General features: G+C 45.0%; 1 protein-coding gene across 1 annotated transcript; it reads right to left on the bottom strand.

Annotated features, from left to right (window-relative positions):
- Positions 1-947: 947 nt before the first annotated feature.
- Positions 948-12,461, bottom strand: LOC128745619 (alkaline phosphatase, tissue-nonspecific isozyme-like). Its single transcript, XM_053842695.1, has 4 exons — positions 12,446-12,461; positions 12,078-12,397; positions 11,289-11,970; positions 948-1,588 (listed from the first exon to the last, which is right to left on the bottom strand). The coding sequence occupies exons 1-4, from the start codon at positions 12,459-12,461 to the stop codon at positions 948-950; spliced, it is 1,659 nt and encodes a 552-aa protein (XP_053698670.1).
- Positions 12,462-20,841: the final 8,380 nt, after the last annotated feature.

Raw genomic sequence — 20,841 nt, forward strand, 5'->3', positions numbered from 1 at the left:
TTATCGCGGTTCTGCAAATACACTTAAACATATCAGCTTTATATAAGTCGTTTGCTGGCGTCATAACAAAAGTTTTGTTGTAATGCATTTATGTCATAGTAATAATCGGAAGAGAAGAACACTTAAGAGAGTTTCTAAATGTCACTTAAGTCCTTTGATAAAGATTGCTAGTACTTTGTCTGCATTTCCTCTGATTTTGGAATTCATTTCTAGTTGCAATATCATTCCGCCCCACGCTAACTATCGAAAGGCAGTACAACTTACGCTGAAACGATAAAATATTAACTGACACCTGTCGAACGAAGGATTTCACACGGTATAACTCAACCTTTCTTCTACCGTCCAACAATTCATTATAACCCGTGACGGCCTTGCGATCCATTGGCCGAAGTCGGTTCGTTCGCCGTTGTGGTCAGCATCATTGTGTTCCCTACTTCCTGGGACACGGGAAATGATTTATTGGCGTTCACTTTCACGCTTTCGATGGAAGCAACAGAAATAGAGGTGTAGCAAGGCGTCAGCCGAAGTCAAACATCAACAGTTTTAAACTGTTTGACATTAAACCACACATAACTCAATTGTTAATGCTAAATTGTCGATATGTTAAACTCACTGTTAATGGGTTAGTTCTAGTTGCGTCCCTGGATAGTCGATACCAGAATGTGCAAGCGGTGCTGTAATAAGTCATCGTTTGAGGGATTTTTCAATTTCCCGACAATAAATCAAGCTACGACACGCATGTTGGCTGATATCGACACCCTCGTTGAACCGATCCCGCTCTGGGCTTGAGTGAAGTTAAACGTAAGCGAATGTTGACGATGTAGAGAAAAATGTATTTAATCAACAAGTTGTACTTGCTTAGTCGGAGTTATAATCAACTATTTGTGGTTGCATGTTTTCTCGATTCTAGCAAATTGATTACTCTGTTGACAGCCTCTGTGTGTTTACTAAAACAGTAATTTATTTATGACTTGAAATTGGATTTGGAATAGGATAAATAAGAGCAGCAGACTGGCACTTATTAAAATTGAGGACTTACTAACAGAGCTAGCAGATCCCTGAAGGCGATTCCAGCATGCTTCTGACCGTTGCATTTCATTGGTTCCCAGGCATGAAGCGTACAACGTAGCATGTCCAATGAAGTGCTGCTCGTACGATCCAGTAAACAGATGCGCATATGGTCCACGAGCAAAAACGGCCACATCATCGCCACCGTGCGTTTCATCCTCATAGGGAACCGCTCCGGGATACCCAAAGTCCGAACTTCGCCAGTTCATTAGCAAAGGATTCACGCGGCCACTGCGATCCGGTGGAAAATGTTCGAAAAAGCTCGGCCCATTGGCGTAGGTGAGCGTAAAGAACGGCATTCGATCCAACCGGGAAAAGTCACCTGTCGCCAGGATATCATTGCCCCGAACCGGATAGCCGCCCATAGTCAGAGTGTGCGAGTGATCTGCCGTTACCACTATCAAAGTGTCACGCTCGTCCGTGTTGCGAGCAGCGTACTGAACCGCTCGGTGGAACTCAACCGTTTCGTCCAGAGCTCTGCGAGCCTGATTCGCATGATGTGCTGGATCAATAAGACCACCTGAAATGATTGAAGAAACTTTTAGAATATGGCCTTTTTCTTTTGCTTTGAAGCAATATTTTCTTGAACAAACTTTTTTTTTCATTATAGACGTCACCCATTTTAAATTGGTTTACCTAGCGGAATGGTGAACATCATTGCATGTTGCATCTATTGCATAATTTAAATGCCCTCAATTGGTTCACCTTTCTTCGATTCTGTACACGAAGCACATTAAGAAAATTGCAAGAATCACTTCAATTTGACATAGCCGTGCACGTCAAAATTCAGTGGAATCAAGCAGAAAAGCGTTTCTCCTGCCTTTCAACATCCGAACAGATGGTTCAATGAAACCGAACGAATGGACGTCAATTTCATCTGCGCTCACATTCACACGATGCGGCTCGGTCGGTGTACCGCTGAAAAGAAATTGATTCGTCCTTGCATTCAACCGGAAACGGTTACCCGGGGGAAAGCGTTCCCCGGATGTGGTGCCGGCAGACTGCCAGAATGATACAACACGAGAAAATGCACAGCGCAGACGACCGGCAAAGCAAATCAATAGGAAATGAATTTTATTCTACGTTTTGTATAGTTTCCATTGCCTGCAGCCTGCGCTGCACCGGTCCCGTGGCCAGAAATAGCTCGAGGAAAATGGGAACAGCTGTCAGGCAGTGCAGCTGCAGATGCTGCTGGGATTCCCCGTTTGTTGGTCATAAAGTGGTTCGCCTTTGGCGGGGGTAATTCTAGGATTTTATGTCTCACAGAGTTTGACGTTTTGTTGAGATTGAGATTTCTGACGGTTCATGCAACATGCGAAGCCATTTTAATTTTAGTTGATTTTAGTTCAGCTTCTCACTGTGAGGACCGAGAGGAGTCTTGTCAATAGAAAACCCCCCTTCCATCATGGTTTCGTATACAAGACTAGCATCCCGACATGCTGCACGACGTTTATCTGTTTGACTGTCCGTTCGTTTGCGTCGTGTTGAGATTTGTAACCATTGCTGCAGAGGATGTCAATAGCTGGCAACAGTACGTAGATGCTAAACGAGGGAGTTGAATATCAATCACATCGAGAACAAAGCTATTCAGGAACTTCATCACGTCGCTTAGAAATGCATTGCACAGAAAGGCGTTGAATGCCATGTTTATATTGGTTTAAACTCTAAAAAAATCTAATAAAGCTGTTGATAAAACCGGGCTTCTGAAAAAGTTCGGAAAAAAATCCAGAAAGACTATGTTAAATACTCCGGCACTATATAAATCGTTCGGCAAACTGACTGAGATTGGCACAGGCAATGATCTGCTTTCATTCTCTGCTGCACCGTTTATGGTAATTTATTCCAGCACCATTCGAAAGAGAAGGCGAATGCCAGGGATGAAATGGGAATTGCTTTCAAAATTTCTGAACGATTTATCAATGGATTGAACTGTTATGGTTTGGGATTACCTCAGCACAATAAAATGGAAGAATATACGTGATGAAATGATAAGTTGAGAAGATTCTATTGAGAGAAAGGACAATATATGTTCGTAGAAGTGGAAGATGAATTTAGTCATTTGAACGCATCTGGGGGCTTTGTCATCGATGCATGCTGAGCATGTTGATTACCATAATTTATATGACGAAGTGGAATCTGCCAATTTATTTGGCTTGCTTTCCTGCAGTTTTCATAAATCCTTTTATAACATTTTGCGCCGACAAGGAGTAAAAGGAGACGCATGGTTGTTCTTGAATTTGCAGTCGCTTAGTTGGGCGAAAACGAGGAAAAATAAATTCGAAATTTTAATCTTCATCTAGACTAGGGTCAGTTGAAATCAGCCAATTAATAAATGAATAAGTAAATAAATAATTCACAAAGGTCATTTCATCACATTGAAGCGTCATTGATCGTGATTTTGAAATTATAGCCTGACCGTTTTTCTTTAAAAATTCAAACATTCATTTACTAGTATTCAAACATTTCAAAACGACGGCGTTTCGTTTTCTTTTTGACTGGTTCATTTGGCAGTTTTTTTTTAAAATAAGGGGTCAGTGCCGGTGTAGTGGTTAACATTCGTCCCTCTCACCTCGAAAATCTGGGTTCAAATCCCAACCCCGCAGAAGTCACGAATGGCCCAAGCTGTTAAAGTGACTATAATCTAACAAAAAAAAAAGCTTTTTAAAACAAATTTTGGTAAACAATTTCATAACTATTGTTCTGCCCATGATTGCATTTCAGTCCAATATGAAAAATTATTGAGTTGAGAAAACAGCGTTTCGCTCAGAATAAAAGAAAATATGCAACGTCCTTGAAAGCACTTCATTTAGTGTTGCTTCAAACTAATATATCTGAAATCAATGAATGATTAGATTCCGGATAGCAAAGTTTTTCCTCACTTACAAATTAGAACGCTTTATTGATTTTAAAGCAGCATACGATCCAATCGATCGAGACCAGGAATGGCGGCCGGTTAAGGCCCTAACTCAGCGAGGTTAAGGCGCCGAACAAAGTTGCATTCGACTTTGCGCGACTCCGAATAGCCACTACGATGGGAGCGGGAACTCTTATCCCTACCTCCACGCGGTACCGGCCGGGACGCAACTGGGCCTAGGGTCGACCAAATACCAGTCTTTGGTTGCACCCTCAGTTGTGTGCTAACAGGGAAAGGGGGGCACGTCGTGCCTGAGGGTAGCGTGGCGTAGTGGTGTAAAGAGGCGAGCGGGGCTCAACTCCTATAAGCCAGCTGCGGGCGCCGTAGTGTTTGCGGTTAGCGTGGCGCAGTGGTGTAAAGAGGCGAGCGGGGCTCAATTCCTATAAGCCAGCTGCGGACGCCGTAACGTCCTGTTAGAGCTCAGGACTTTAAGCAAAAAAGCCGGGTCAGGAGTGCCATGGGCACATTAGGATCGGTTCCAGGAAGATCCTAATTACGGTGTACTGGACGGGCGGGAATAAACGTTTGGATTTGGCGCTACAGGGCTGACGGCTGTGCTATTCTACTACCTTATGTAAGGAAGGGTGGTACCTTCCTGAAACGGCGAGTAGGCTAATGGTACAGCTGCCTTCTGTCCCGTTAAAACCGTAGCTGGTCTCTAGGTACGTTCAAAGCTCGTCACTCACGTCAAAGTGCGGTGGTGTAGGCTCAGATGATACATTCCTGACTAACGCCGATCGGATGCTGACATCCCTGCCCCCATGAAGGGTAGGGGGGAGTGTCCCTAGCCATGGCCTCCCTGCTTGCATAGATCACCATGGGATCGTTAAGGCGACTACACAATTACGAGTGGAGATAGCGGCCTAGAGTTGGGACCCTTTCGAATGGACAAATTTCTAAATTTGAATTCAAAAGAGGGATCGAATACGGGTGCTACTAGTGGCAAAGATGATATCTTTGCCAAAAGTAGTAAGTTGGCAAGGTCACCAACAGCAAAGACAGGTAGCCCCCCGTTATCGGGGGCGCGACCCAAGAAGGGAAGCCCGCCGAAATCGGGGGCACAGCCCATTCAGGGAAGCCCCCCGAAAACGGGGGCGATACCGAAGAGGAAGTTGACACCACCTAGGACTAACACCCCAGTTAGAACGCCGGTGGCCATCGCTGCCAGCTCAGCCAAGAAGGCGAGCGACAGCGGTAGGCAAATGTCAACGGAGGGCGGGGTGCACCCTCCTGAGGGCGAAGTTGGGCATCTTCCAGCTAGTAGCAAGCTGGAGGAAGCCAAAAAGTTGGTGGACGAGTTGTACTCGTTCATCAACTCAAGGTCAAATGTCCACCTCGACATTAAAAAGCTGGCGGTGAGCCTCCGCTCTACCGTCATAGCTGCCGAGGTGGAGAGGCAAGAGCTTCTGCAGCGATGCGAAATCGCCGAAGCTCAGGTCATAGCCGCTAAGGCTGTGGCCATGCCTAGTCAGGCGCGTACGCCGCTTGCCAAGCGCAAGGCGGCTACGCCCGACCATGGACCAACGCTGGTAGCCAAGAGGCAGCGGACTTCGGCTCGCGCCTCTACCAGCGAACGTGCGGAGGCGGTCCCGGATGGTGCTTCCGGGACCGGGGATGAGGAATGGCAGGTGGTTAGGCGTAAACCGCCTAAACCGCCGAGGCCGAAACCGAGCGAGGCTGCGGCTGCAAAGCCAAAGCCAAGGCGCGTCCATAAGGGCGACGCCTTAGTAGTGAAGCTGACAGGTGAGCTGTCGTACGCCGATCTACTGCGTAAGGTTCGAGTGGACCCCAAGTTGCAGGAGCTTGGGGCCAACGTAGTAAAGACCCGCCGAACCCAGGCAGGGGATATGCTTTTCGAACTCAAAAAGGACCCAACGGTCCAGAGTTCGAATTACCAGAAACTGGTAGAGCAGTCCCTGGGCGAAGCGGGCCAGGTAAAGGCGCTGTCGCAGCGTGTTCTGGTCGAGTGCAAAAACCTCGACGAGATTACGTCGACAGTGGACCTGAGTGATGCTCTGCGGGATCAGCTTAAGGTTGATGTGGCACCCGCAGACATCCGGTTGAGGAAGGCATACGGTGATATGCAGACTGCGACCTTAAACGTGCCAGAGGCAATCGCCAACAAGATGTTGGCGTCTGGCAAAATTAAGGTAGGATGGTCAGTGTGTACACTGGTGTCGAAACGGCGTATCGAACGCTGTTTCAGGTGTATGGGCTTTGGCCATCGGGCGGCCAAGTGTAAGGCCCCCGATCGGTCCAAGCTGTGCAGGCGGTGCGGCGAAGATGGCCACTTCGCCAGGGGATGTAGCAAACCCCCCAGGTGCATGCTCTGCACAGTCGATGCGGGTAATAAGCATGCCACATGTGGCCCACTGTGTGCGGCTTATAGGCGGGCATTGCAACGATAAGGGTGCAGGTTATACAGATTAACCTAAACCACTGTGAAACGGCACAGGAGCTGCTTTGGCAAACGGCAGCCGAGACGGGGTGCGATATTGCCATTATCGCGGATCCCTACCGGGTCCCCCGTGGAGGCGCTAACTGGGTTATCGATAAGGGTCGGATGGCAGCGATCGCCGTGATGGGTAGATACCCGATCCAGGAGGTGGTGTCGTCCGACCAAGAGGGGTTCGTGATCGCGGTGGTCGATGGCGTCTGCATCTGTAGCTGCTACGCTCCACCTAGGTGGTCGCCGGAGCAGTTTGACCGGATGCTAGACGTGCTCACCGACGAACTCACGGGCCGCAAGCCCGTTGTCATTGGAGGAGACTTCAATGCTTGGGCTGTCGAATGGGGTAGCAGGTGCACTACTCCGAGGGGACAAAGCTTGTTGGAAGCTCTGTCCAAGCTAGATGTAAGTCTGGCTAACGTGGGATCCGTCAGTACCTTTTGTAGGGGGGTACAACAATCGATCATCGACATCACCTTCTGCAGCCCAACGTTGCTTGCCAACATGGGCTGGAGGGTGTCAGATGAGTACACGCATAGTGACCACCAAGCTATACGGTACACGATTGAACGACGGGCGCTACGACCACGCGGGGCGAAGTCGACAGGGAGGAGGTGGAAAGTGAAGGCCTTCGACAAAGACCTGTTCGTTGAAGCACTCAGTGCAGAGAGCACCCGCTCGAACCTGAGTGCTCGTGAGCTGACCAACGTCCTAGTACGGGCATGTGATACCACTATGCCTAGGACGGGGCAGCCAATGAACGGTCGTCGCTCGGTATACTGGTGGAGTGATACCATTGCCCAGCTCCGTTCCAGGTGCCACAGAGCGAGAAGGCTAGCGCAGAGGGCCCGGACCGATGCAGATGCTGAAGCTCGGGGAGTTGATCTTAGAGCGGCAAGGTCGGCGCTTAAGAAGGAGGTTAGGCGTAGCAAGAAATCCTGTTTCCAGGAGCTATGTCGCGATGCGGATTCAAACCCCTGGGGTGGTGCATACCAGGTGGTAATGAAAAAGATGAAGGGTACATCTGCGCCGCAGGAAACCTGCCCCCAAAAGCTGAAAGTCATCGTGGAAGGGCTCTTTCCGCAACACGATCCAGTTTGGTGGCCTCCGACCCCGTACGGTCAATCGAATGATGTCCTCACTCCGGTCACGAATGAGGAACTCATCGTAATTGCCAGGGGTTTGAAATCGAAGAAAGCGCCCGACCTGACGGGATTCCGAACGAGGCACTCAAAGCGGCGATCCAAGCGTATCCCGATATGTTTAGAGAGACGCTTCAGAGTTGCCTAGAGGTATGCGAATTTCCAGACAAATGGAAAGTCCAAAGATTGGTACTGCTGCCAAAGCCGGGGAAACCGCCTGGTGATCCCTCGTCGTACAGGCCAATTTGCCTATTGGACACGCTAGGCAAATTGCTAGAGCGGGTAATCCTAAACAGGCTGACGCCTGTAGTGGAAAGTGATGTCGGACTGGCAAACACGCAGTTTGGCTTCCGTAAGGGGAAGTCCACTGTAGATGCCATAAAGTCCGTAGTGGAGAGGGCCGAGAAGCCTATGAAACGGAAAAGGCGAGGCGACAGGTATTGTGCCATAGTCACAATCGATGTCAAAAACGCCTTTAACAGCGCTAACTGGGGTGCAATTGCGGTAGCGCTGCATAGGATGAGGGTACCGGATCATCTATGCAGGTTGCTTAAGAGTTACTTCGAGAACCGGACGCTAGTGTACGACACGGCGGACGGGGCGAAGAGGTACAAAGTGACAGCGGGTGTTCCACAGGGTTCGATTCTCGGCCCCACGCTTTGGAATGCCATGTACGATGGGGTGCTGAGGCTCGAACTACCCACTGGGGTCGATATCACTGGCTTCGCCGATGATATCGTCCTTACAGTGGTAGGCGAGTTTCTGGAGGAAGTGGAAATGCTGGCATCAGACGCCATAAGCATAATAGAGGGTTGGATGGCGGGCGTCAATCTGCGATTGGCCCACCATAAGACGGAAGCTGTGATGGTCAGCAACCGAAAGTCGGCCATAGAGGCAAAAATAATCGTGGGGGGACAGGTGATTGTCTCCAAACGAAGTGTGAAGTACCTGGGTGTCATGACAGACAACAGGCTGAACTTCACCAGTCATGTGGATTATGCTTGTGGCAAAGCGTCAACGGCGGTCACTGCTCTGTCTAAGATCATGCCGAACGGCTACGGTCCTAGCAGCAGTAAGAGACGCCTGATGGCCAGCGTTGCCATGTCGGTGCTACGATACGGTGCACCGGCGTGGGCCCCGGCTTTGGAGAGTAAGCGCAATCAGGCATGCCTGAACAAGGTGTTCAGGCTGTTAGCATTGCGCGTTGCGTGCGGCTACCGTACCATATCGTTGGATGCGATTGGGGTTATTGCAGCCATGATTCCAATATGCATACTCCTAGGTGAGGATATCGAGTGCCATAGGCAGAGGAACGTCAGGGGCGCTAGGGACAGAGTTAGGCTGGACTCTATTAGGCGTTGGCAGGCGGAATGGGATCGCACCGACCATGGTAGGTGGACCCATAGGCTGATCCAGAACATATCGTCCTGGATCGGCAGAGGTCATGGTGAGGAAAGGCCCTAGGTGAAGGGTAGTGGCGGTATGAAATGGCAAGGGTGTTGTGTGGACCCACACACGCAACGGACAAGTCGGAGTGCTTCGGCACGTCCTCCCTCCTGAAGTAAAACCTAACGGTAGTTCCGGGAGGGGTTCAGGAACGGGCAGCAGGAGAGTTTTTAGTAGGTAGGCGCATGTTGGCACCATGTGAATCCTATTCGGCACCGCGAAGGTGCTGTCTATGAAGATTTTCTCCCTGCATAAACAATACAAAAAAATGACCAGGAATGGCAGATAATGCACGAACACGGCTTTTCAGATAAACCGACGCAGCTGATCAGAGCTACATTGGATCGATTCATTTCGTGTGAATCTCGTGGACACTCTCGGTTCCCTTCGAGACGCGGCGAGGTTATCCTAAACAAATAAACAACAAATAAACATCACAACGAGAGGCAAGATTTTCACCATGGCTTTGATGTCATAGCCAGGTACTGTGCGACGGGAAGACAATCTACGTTTAAAAAATTTGGTAAATTGTAAAGATTTTTTGCAAAACTTCCGAAAGAGTATCCATCGATAGTTCTTCACCAGACTTTAGGGCACAATTTTGAACTAACTGTAAAACAAAATGAGGCAAACCTGAGGGAACAAGCTTTGAGAAAATTAATATTTTATTATTTTTGTCATGATTTTGTACAATTTTGACGTAGAACTACGTCTTACCACAGGGTGACAATCCAAAATTTGGACGCATGAAAGCGTCACGAAAAAATGAAAGATTTTGAACGCAAATAGCTCCTCCAATTTAGAACGGATTTTGATGGTTTGCATACTATTCGATTCATAAAAGATGCAATAATTTTATGGCTTTCTTAAACAGAATCGCTACATAGTGAAAATTAATAGAAACTTCAAGTTAAAATTCGCATTTTCCGTGTGACAGCCTTGCTTCCCAGGCATGAACGACGATTACATTCACCAAGCTTGGGGTTGTGGCTGCTACTGCTTCAAGCCATAAAAGCAGAATAAACTAGCGGGAGTTGCGTAGTTGACTATTGAAATGACATAAAAAGAAAAGCAAAGCCAGTATCGTCGTTCATTCACTGCACGACTTCCGGGCTGATTACTGCAACTTTCTTCTTCGTTCCAAGATTGGATCCCACCAGTAGTAATTCGAATTAGCTATCATGGTTTGGAAATTTACTGTACAAGCTTCATTTTCGATCGTGTTTTTTTGCTTGCTATAAAGCAAAGCAAATCCTAGGTGTACATTCTGATTTGAAAACTTGACCTTCTGTTTCCATACGGCAGGTTTTGCAGTCAGCTGTAAGAATTCAGGACATTTGTAGGGCTAGTGCAACGATTCTATTGACTTTATCAGCTTCTTCTAGTCAAGATTCAAACATGCGATGTTTGGCTTGTTAGACCAGTGTCGTACCTCGAGGCCAGCTAAGAGGTTCTGGCATTTTGCTTGCTACATGACGCTGCAAACATAGTCACCCAATAAATATTTTATTTGAACAGTAGATTATTCAACTGTTATATAACCAATGTTCAGGAATCAAGCAATTATATAGCAAAAATGTTTGTTGAGCAGTCATGGACTGGCTAATGTAACTCAAATTTTGGTGTCTTGACGGTTGCAGCCGCGGAATGTGAGATCAAACAAGAGCGAATATGTTTAGATGGCAAAGAAACAAATTAATTGGCATCTGCACGACCAGCTTGCTTTTTAATAACTGTCAGTGCGGACAAACGTGAAACCAGATCAGGAAATACCTCAATTAACACATTTCAGCGATACAGGACACAATTAGCAACTATTTAACTATTTTACTGTGTAAATGGGTTCTTGATCCACCAAATTTTTGGCAAACAGCTTGTAAAATTGGTGACTAAAGCGGACTTTAACTTTCAGTTGTATGCCAGGTACACTGAAGTCGCTTTTTACGCGGTTTTTTACGCGAATTTTGGAATTTATGCGGTTTTTTCACGCGGTTTTCGGAATTTACGCGGTTTTTTAACGCGGTTTTGATTTACGCGGGACGTATCCTTCGCGTAAAAAGCGACTTGAGTGTATTTAGTTCAACAGGAACTGATTTGCGGGGCGGACATGGTGTCCTGTAACGCTGGAATCTGTCAATTGCGGTTTTGCAATACCTCAATTAGCAACGCAATGAGTCAGTTAAGGGTAGATGTGTAAATAAACAATATAATCAAATAAACGAAGTTCTAGCAAACAAACTAGCGAAATCTATCAAAAAGTGATTCTTACCTTCCACCACCAGCACGTATCCCCGTTCGTTTTTCTGCAGCATCTCCAACGCTTTCGCAGTCATTTCCTCCAATCGTGGCTGCTGGTCGACATTCTCCAGCCGATAACTCAGATGATTCGCAGCGAACAATCCCAACAGTCGATCTACTTCTCGTACATTGGTATTCAGCAACTGATGGCGATCGTACACGTACTTACCCCGCTCACCGCGTTTCGAAATTTCTTGCAGCCATTCTTCTGGTAAAACTCGCCCATCCTGCCGTCGACCAGGTCCCCCGTGAACATCGGTCATTCCGGCAGGGTAAAAATGACGGGTGCCACCTCCCATCGCAACCGTCAAGTTCGTTCCTATCTCACCATAAATCAGCTGCTTGGCGATATCTACACAACCCGACGGAGTTTCTCCATCGTCCTCCCAGTAACGTGCCCCGGAAACGGCATAAGCGACGGCAGGGGTTGCATGCGTCAGCCGAGTATTGGTCACGATTCCCGTTGCTCGGCCATCTTCCTGGGCGTATTTCAGGATCGAGGTGAGACGATTTTCGTTCACCAGACTTCGTTCGCAGTTCATCAACGGCACGTGACCGCTGACTGCGATCGTTCCGTAATTGTTCTTTACGCCAGTCAGAATTGCCGATGCTGTACAGCCCGAGTCGGAGACTTGATAGTTGATACAGTAGGTCTGTAAGGAGAATATTCCCAAGTTATATCAAAGCTGAACTAAACTTACACTATTTTTTTCCACATTTTTAGTGTGCACCGAAGTGGTTGTACTTAGGAAAGTCTTACCTTTGCTAATCCAACGTATGGAAACTGCTCGAAAGAAAGCTGCATCTGCTCGCCGCCCATGAAAACACGAGTTGCTGTTTGAGTTGTTATGGACATACCATCGGCGATGAATATGATTAGATTTTTTGCTACACCCTGGTTCAGTTGGTTCTTGGAAAGCTGCTCCTGCAGCAACAGCTGTCCACTATTGATCCAATACTGCTTGTCTAGTTCGGCCATAGGACCTTGTGGTGGTTGCCATTCGGGATCGTCCATGGGGTGCGTTGGGTATGGAATGGGTGGTGGAGTGGGGGCAGGGCTAACACGCGCCAGGGTATTAGCTGAAATGGGACTGACAAGGGTTATTAAGCTAGCGAACGAAATAATACCCGATAAGGCGTTCATTTTTGAACGGAACCGTCTTGATGGGCAATCCGTGCCTGACTGATTTTATTGCGCTTATCTTTTGACTGGTCACTTACTGGCTTGTCTTTGTTCTATCATTATCAACACAGTTGATATCGAGAAGGGATGTGAAGTTATGTACTGAGGATTACTAAACAGATATCCAGCTTAGCTTACACCGATAATGGATTAAAAACGATGATATGATTATGGTAAGCTGTGCATTGGTAAATTTTGTTGAATGCAACCTGGAAACTCGATGACGCTTTATAACAGGGTGTTGTCTAGTGTAGATAAAAGACTCATTACATATATCAAGGTTGATATACAAATTGGTCTTTGTTTTTGTACTTTCAGATGACGGTCTCAAACGCAACACACGTTACATTACGAAACGTCGGCTTTAATCTGTCCGGAAATTTCACCTGTGAAGTGACGGCGGATGCTCCGTCTTTTTACACTGGTGTCGCGACCAATGTACTAACGGTTGTCGGTAAGTATTTATGTCACTTCCAGAACACAGTAGCAACACTCTCAGCTATGGTAATATAGAATGCTGCTAGTGGTGCTCCAGAAACTAAATCTTTTCAACTGCCAACTGCTGCCTATTGCACACCAGCAGCGACAAACATACCGAGGATGCTCTTTTACAATCTCGTTCTCTTGTGAAAAAGGGTCATTAATTAATTTAAATTTTTTACGCCGTCTACCTTCTGTGTTTTTGCACCGAAACAGCATCCTTAGAAAAACAACCTGTAACGGGTTGAGACAGGGGATAAACGGGATTTTTTTTACATTTGTAGACATAGCAATAGATTTAATTGACTAAATAACTCAACTTTAATTTTTCATTTTCGTTTCTTTCCTTCTAAGTTTTCCTTCTAAGATTTACACTACAATGTTTAAAGCGTCAAATTCTGTATTAAGTATTAGTAGTTCATTATTCACGTACATTGAAATAGAATCACAATTTAAAAAAAAGCAAAGCATAGTTGCTACCTTCTGTTATCGAAACATGACTTTCTCTTTTTATATGACAGACTTCGCAGCCAGCTGTTAGAGTACAGGACAATTGTAGGACCAGTTGCTACGATCTTATTGGCTTTAACAGCCTCTCCCAGCCGCGATTGGAACATACGACGACTGGCTTATTAGGCCAGCGTTATACCTCGAACCCAACTGGGAGGCGAATCACAATAATTGTCACATTAATTAAATACTACGTAATGTTTAATTGTGCCACAAGCTTAGATATAGGTTTTTAAGCATTTATTTGTACAGTTTATATGTACACATAAGAAGAGCAATTTGTCGAAATTTTACCTAAACATTCATCAATTATTTCTGCAGAGAATCCATGTTTTCAATTGGCGGTATAAAAAAAACACAAAGTTCGTTCGAGTTTCATTCCGGCTGCCTGCCATCACTCGGACGTATGGGGCGGTGCGGGAACTGAACCGCGAGGAAGCCGACCACAGTTGCTGAACTTTGGAAAAGCTAAGCTATGTACGACACGGTTGAAACATTTTTCAGAGAATGAATTGATGGCGAAGAAAATTGTTGGCTAATGCGGCGGTGATAAAAGGTACCAATAAATGCCAATATTTCGGCCGCCAAGTTTAGCTACCTTTATTTGGTGGTTTAGAATATATAATACTTTAAGCAAATATAATTGCTTTAACAAATTTGAGAGGTACTTTTAATAGACAAAAACATTAAACAATTTATTAATCAGATAAGAGTTGAACTGAAAGAAACAGTGAGATAAAATAGTACCCGTGTAAATATTTTTAGTAGCCAAAAACTATCGTCAATATTTACAGTTTTCTGATCTAAAAAATGCTGTCTCAAGGCTTCCTATATTCTTTGCATTCCCAGTGATCTCGGTTGTAATTTTCCAACCACTAGGCATGTTTATTGCAAAAACATACACTTACCACAAACTACCTTAAACTCTGTTCACTTATATTAACTAAATACACATTTATATATCTAATTGGTTTGGTACACTGTATGCGGCACACTATTTCAATTTGATGTCATACATGATAAACGCTGAATCCAATAGTAAAATTTAGGTATATTGAGACAAAAATTTAGAAACTAAGTTTGGAATTATGAAAATTGTATTTGGATTGGATTTGGAATACCTACTTTCCCGTGTCGCCAGCTGGGATATGAATATAGGAAACTCATGTTTCCGCTGAATGCAAGGAATTCAGCAAACTTGTTGCTAATGATACGCGTCATAAGGTGATAAGCGACACTCCCAGTGGCTTTACTATTTATTTTTTTTTATGGCAGTCCGAGCACGGTTGAAATTTCTTCATCAATGCGCTAGGATAGTGGTTCGCAACTTTTTTAGTTCGCGAGCCCCCTGTCAAATTTCCGTATACTATTTTCTAACGACCTAAATTCTTGGCGAACCTCTGAGGGTTCACGAACCCCCATTTGTGAAATGCTACACTAACAAGGAAACATCCCTATCGGACACAGGCTTAGAGCTTAACCATATACACCATAGTGTAGTCCTGTCGATCCAGAACTTCACTGCACTGCTCGTATAGGTGTAGCCTATGGAACTTTTTTGAGAAAATTTAACTTGAAATTTGTATGGGCATTTGACTTAATGGAGGCGCATGGTGCATTGTGAATATCAGAAACGTTTAAGTAACAATTCAAAGAGAAAATGATACGGTTTGGAAAAGGATGATTTGATCAAGCATTTCTAAAATCCTTATTTTGTTCACCTGGAAGTGTTATTAAACTTTTCTCATACTGATAATACGTTAATTGCGGTTCAAGTTATTCGTTTACGATACAGGACGGTATTTTCTCTTTATTTAACTAAATACGGTGGCATAATTGAGACAAACGTTCAGAGATGTTTACAATAGTTTTGCTGCTGGATATCCGAAAAAAGCATTCTTCTTTACCTTTTCTTTGTTACGTATCATGTTGAATAAAACAGCAATTGGAAATTTGCAAATATACTCCAGCAAATCTGGTTTGATGGGCAGCGAAATTGCCAAGCAATGGATGAAGGAGGTGGCTAGGCGTTGGGATCAACATTTCGATACATTGTTGAATGGTCAACAAGATGGAGCGCTCAACAGAAATAGGAGAACGACTGAAGATGATGGACAAGCTATGTATCCACTAACTTTGGACGAGGTTATAAAAGCAGCGAGATAGCTGAAAAATGGCAAAGGGTTGGAAAGGATGACATCCCTGCTGAACTTTTGAAAGTCGGGAGCGAACTTTTGAAAGAACGGGTGCAATCCATCAGGTTATACTAAAAGCACTGACGAACTGACATTACACTTAGAAGAAAATCCTTTAAAAGCCATCGTCCTGCACATTTTGCTTGCACACTAGCACCCTCTGTTATGCATGTTGCGGAGTAGCATGCAAATTGCATTTGCAGGGTTTTATGCTGTAGGGTTTTGAACATTTGAATGGTTTTATACTGAAAACTCAAAGCAACACTCGCGCGCCGCAGTGTGGCCATGTTGCGAAACATGCTTTTTTGAAAAATGAGTGGTTTTTGATTGGACGATGGAATTATCGTGAGTGTCTCGTCTGTTTGTCTGTGCTAAAAGGTATAGACTGAGAAGGAAATTCCTACGGACTGGTTAGAAGGTCTCATGTTCTCTATTTACAAAAAAGGCCTTTTACTCGAATGCAGCAATCCTTTCCTCAATTATACAAACAAAATTCTCTCCCGTATCCTGTTTCTCAGAACAGACTGATGCCGTTGCAGGAAACCTTTGTTGGCGAATACCTGTGTGGTATTCGAGAGGAAAACTCCAAGACACTCCAGGATCAAATGTTCACCTTGCGACAAATTCCGGGAATTCAACTTGCAGACTCACCATTTGTTTATAGACTTTAAGGCGGCGTACGGTTCAGTTAAACGTAATGAACTGTGGCAAATTATGCTCGAACATGGTTTTCCAACAAAACTGATAAGGCTGAAACGTTTTATTGTTAATGGTTCCAATCAAGCATCAGGATAACGGGTGAAACATCGCACGCGTTTGTGGTTTGCAGTAAGATGACGGGCTATCGAATTTGCTTTTCAACATTGTATTGGATGGTTCTATTCGAAGGGCAGGCGTGTAGAGAATCGGTACCATCTTCACGAAATCTCGGTATCATCGGTATAATCGGTATCATCGGTGTTAATTTGTGGAAACAGCGAACACGCGTCTTAAATTATGAATCGCATGAATCATGAAATCTACCAAGTAAACGAAGATGCGGATATTGTGAAGCGACTAAACCACGGCAGGCTGAAATGGGCTGGTCACGTAGCAAGGATGTTGGATGAGAGACCAGCGAAAACAGACCGCGTACCCGTTGGATGAGCGCTGTTGACGTAGCTGCTAGAGCAGCAGGCGTTAGGGGTTACTGGGGAGCGGCAGCCCAAGACCGAGAAATGTGGAGACGGCTCCTGAATTCGGCATGGATTCGATATGTGGATTGTCGCCAAAAAAGTCAAGTAAGTAAAGGATAAAGGCGGTGTTATTGGACATAGTTGAAGATGACAGAGTTTTAAAAATTAATTCGTGGTCTGGTTATAACCAAATGATGGAGTAGTCGCAAATCGCTCAGAAAAAATTGAAAATCATTTTACTTCCGCCTGACTCAACCTCGGTTCTGTAAACGGCAGATTTATATGTTAATCGGCCATTTAAGGATCTCATACGAAACGTATGTAATAAAATTCAATGGCATCACAATCTTGACAAAGCGGAACAATGTATTGGCAATTCTAGACATGCTTTGGTACCATGGCTTGAAAATTTTTATGGTATTCATGGTATCGGAACGTCTTCATTGATGAACATCCATATGAATTTAATACACCAGCGCAATTTTGTCTTAATTTTTCAAGATACGCAACATGCAAAAAAACAATCTTGCGCGAATTTTTGCTTTTTCAATTACATTTGTAGTTTCAATTCAGAACACCAAACATGCATACCGGAATTACCGAGGAGAAAAGTTTAATAACACTTTCAGGTGAACGAAAAAGGGATTTTAGAAAAGCTTGTTGCATAATCTAATTATCCTTTTCAAACAATATCATTTTCCTTTTGATCTGTTACTTAAACGTTTAGGATATTCACAATGTACCATGCGCCTTCATTAAGTCAAATGCCCATACAAATTTCAAGTTAAGTTTTCTCAAAAAAGTTCCATAGGCTACACCTATACGAGCAGTGCAGTGAAGTTTTGGATCGACGGGACTACACTATAGTGTATATGGTTAAGCTCTAAGCCTGTGACCGATAGTGATGTTTCCTCGTAAGATAAATGGCGTTTTTGTTAAATGATAAAACTTGACCTTACTCTAAAAATATTCAGTTGTCATTTTTATTTGAATATAATTTTAATGTTCGACCATTTTATGCAGAACTTGGTTCCTGCTTCTTTCACCAGAGAGCTGGGATGACTCGTGCCGTATCACGAATACCTGGCCACTGTACTTGGTTCTGGGCTACCCGTCGCCAATTCGTTAAGCGTCTCGACACACACCAGTCGGGTTCAACCTGGTCGAGCCATCTAGCACGTTGGGCCCCTCTATTCCTGGTGCAAGTATGTATTCCCACGCACGTATGTCCGCCTCTCTATTCCCACGCACGTATGTCCGCCGTAAGCAAAGTTACTGTCTCAAGTCCGTACATGGCTACCGGTCTGATTAGCGTTTTGCACATCGTCAGCTTTGTGCGGCGGCGTATGCTCACAGTTCGAAGCATCTCGCAGAGGGAAAAGTAGGCTCGATTTCCAGCTTGAATGCGTCGTAGGATCTCCTTACTCGTATTATTGTCGGCGGTAACCAGATATCCCAAATATACGAACTCATTAACCACTTCCAGTTCATCACCATCAACAGTCATTAGGCCGTATGAATAAAAGAGTTAGATCAAATGCTCCCATATGATTTAAGGGGGCATAGTACTTTTTACACCATATTTTTTGCCTTATTTCAAATATTTTTTTCTCGATAACGCGAAAAGCGAATCGATTCGGGTTTATTGCTTGCTAAACATTGCACTTTATACTATTATCTCGTGTTTGACCCATCCTTTTTTTAAAATTCGAACGCATAACAAAATGGCGGACATTCAAACATAAAAGTAAGGTTTTTAGCCGAAAAAATTGACTTTAAACATTTCTAAAAAATACAAAAATTGTAATATCCAAAAAAGGATGGGTCAAACACTAGATAATTTTGTTGGCTTTGAAACAAAAAAAGAATCATGAGAATTGCTTCAGCCGTTCTTGAGATATTTATGGTACCGACTTTCAAAACCTGGTTTCGAGAAAAACGACGTTGAAGTTTTTATTCGCTGTGTAATCGCTCCAGACATGCGCGGTACAAATAGCTGTAACTTTGTCAATTTTTGGAATTAATCGCAATGACTTGAAACACATATGGTCAAAATGTTGATCTTTCGAAATAATCAATAAAAAAAAATTTCGATTTTTTTAAATTGAAAAAGTACTATGCCCCCTTAAACGGGAAAAGTAAAGCAAACTGTATTATTCATACGGCCTATTGTCCGTGGGAGGCAAACCTTGCTTTCTCTGGAGCCTCTTCCTATCATATATGTATTCGGTTTTCGACGCATTGATTTGTAACCCCACCCTCATAGCCTCCGTTTTTAGTCTGGCGTTGATTGCCTCCACCGGCCCAAGGTTTCTAGTAATGATGTCGAGGTGGTCTGCGAAGGCTAGGAGTTGGCTACTCTTGCTGAAGATCGTTCCTCTCGTTTCAATGCCTGCTCGCCGGATCACAACTTCAATAGCGATATTGAATAACATACAGGACAGTCCATCCCCTTACCGCATCGCACTCTGCGATTCGAAAGGACTCGAGAGCATCCCCGAAACGCGCACGTAGCACACCACTCGCTCCAGAGTAGCTTTGATCAGCCGCGTCAGTTTGTCCGGCAAACCGTACTCGTGAATTATCTGCCATAGCTGTTCTCGTTCAACGGTATGGAATGCTGCTCCGAAATCCACGAAAATATGATGCGTGGGCACGTTGTACTCTCGACATTTCTGGAGGATTTGTAGGAGAGTAAAAGTTTGATCCGTAATAGCACGGGCCCCCATGAAGCCCGCCTGATACTGCCCTATGAATTCTCTTGCTGTTGGGGATTGACGACGCAACAAAATCTGGGAGAGCACCTTGTAGGCGGCGTTGCCAAACGTGATGCCGCGGTAATTACAGCAATCTAGACGATGGCCCTTTTTGTAGATGGGACAGACTATACCTTCCATCCACTCCTCCGGTAGTTTCTCCTCTTCCCAAATCCTAGAAATTATCCAATGAAGTGCCGTAGCTAGCGGTTCTTGGTAGTTTTTGAAGAGCTCTGCCGGGAGTGGAACCTCTCCGGCGGCTCTATTATTTTTCAGGAGACGAATTTCTCGCCGGATCTCTTCAAGATCGGGAGTCGGCACGCTGTTGTCGTTTGTAGGCACTCCGAGCTTAATTTCCGTTGCGTTTCCTGCTGTTACATCGCCGTTGAGGTACTTATCGAAATACTGGTAGGCAGCGTCGTAGCTGGCCGCTCCACCCCGTAGCGAAGAAGTTGGACATAGTGAAGCACTTCGTATCCGCCGATAGAGCAATCTAACATTCGCAACATCTTCTCCACCGAGAAAGGCGAAAGTGCCTGGTTCCGGCCGCCCGATAAGTCGGAGAAACTGGCTAAACGGCACTTGACTTATGTACTTGATCAAAATGGACATTTTCATGCGGAAGCGTCAGTCGAGGCTGACCGTGTCTAAGTAGCAGACGATCGCCCAGAGAATGGCTGAAGGTGCTGGTGAAAAACACCGGCGAAGCACGATGTCGTGGTTCGGAATAGTATCCTTCTGTGTGGCTGACGATCAGAGAGAAGAGAAGAATCTTGTTCAAGTCACTGTTATTTCGTTCAGGGTTTACGGTGAACCAGGAGATACGATGATGCAGTATGAAGTACCTACCGGAAATTACCGCTTTCTTTAAAAAGTATCGCGCAAAGAACATGGTCTTTGGCCGAACCTGGTCTTGGTCCATCAAACCAAGAGAAAACTGGAGGAGATGAACCGGTTGTACCGACGATTACCAACTCTCCCAACGACCCCCAACTGCGATCAATAGTGAATATTGGGGTGAAGATCAAACGGAGTATTTACTCCAATAATGTTGTGGCCAAAAAGGATGAGATTAACGCCAAGGCCACGAGAGAGTTGAATAATATGCCGACGCCTAATTTTTGCTCGGTCATAGCGAAGATTCCGATGATCAGTTGTAAAGCTAAGGGGGCGCCAAATTAGGTTTCCGCCAAGGGCACCACAATGTCACGTTACGACTCTGCTG

Source organism: Sabethes cyaneus, chromosome 1, assembly GCF_943734655.1.
Source record: "Sabethes cyaneus chromosome 1, idSabCyanKW18_F2, whole genome shotgun sequence".
Classification (NCBI taxonomy): Eukaryota; Metazoa; Arthropoda; class Insecta; order Diptera; family Culicidae; genus Sabethes; species Sabethes cyaneus.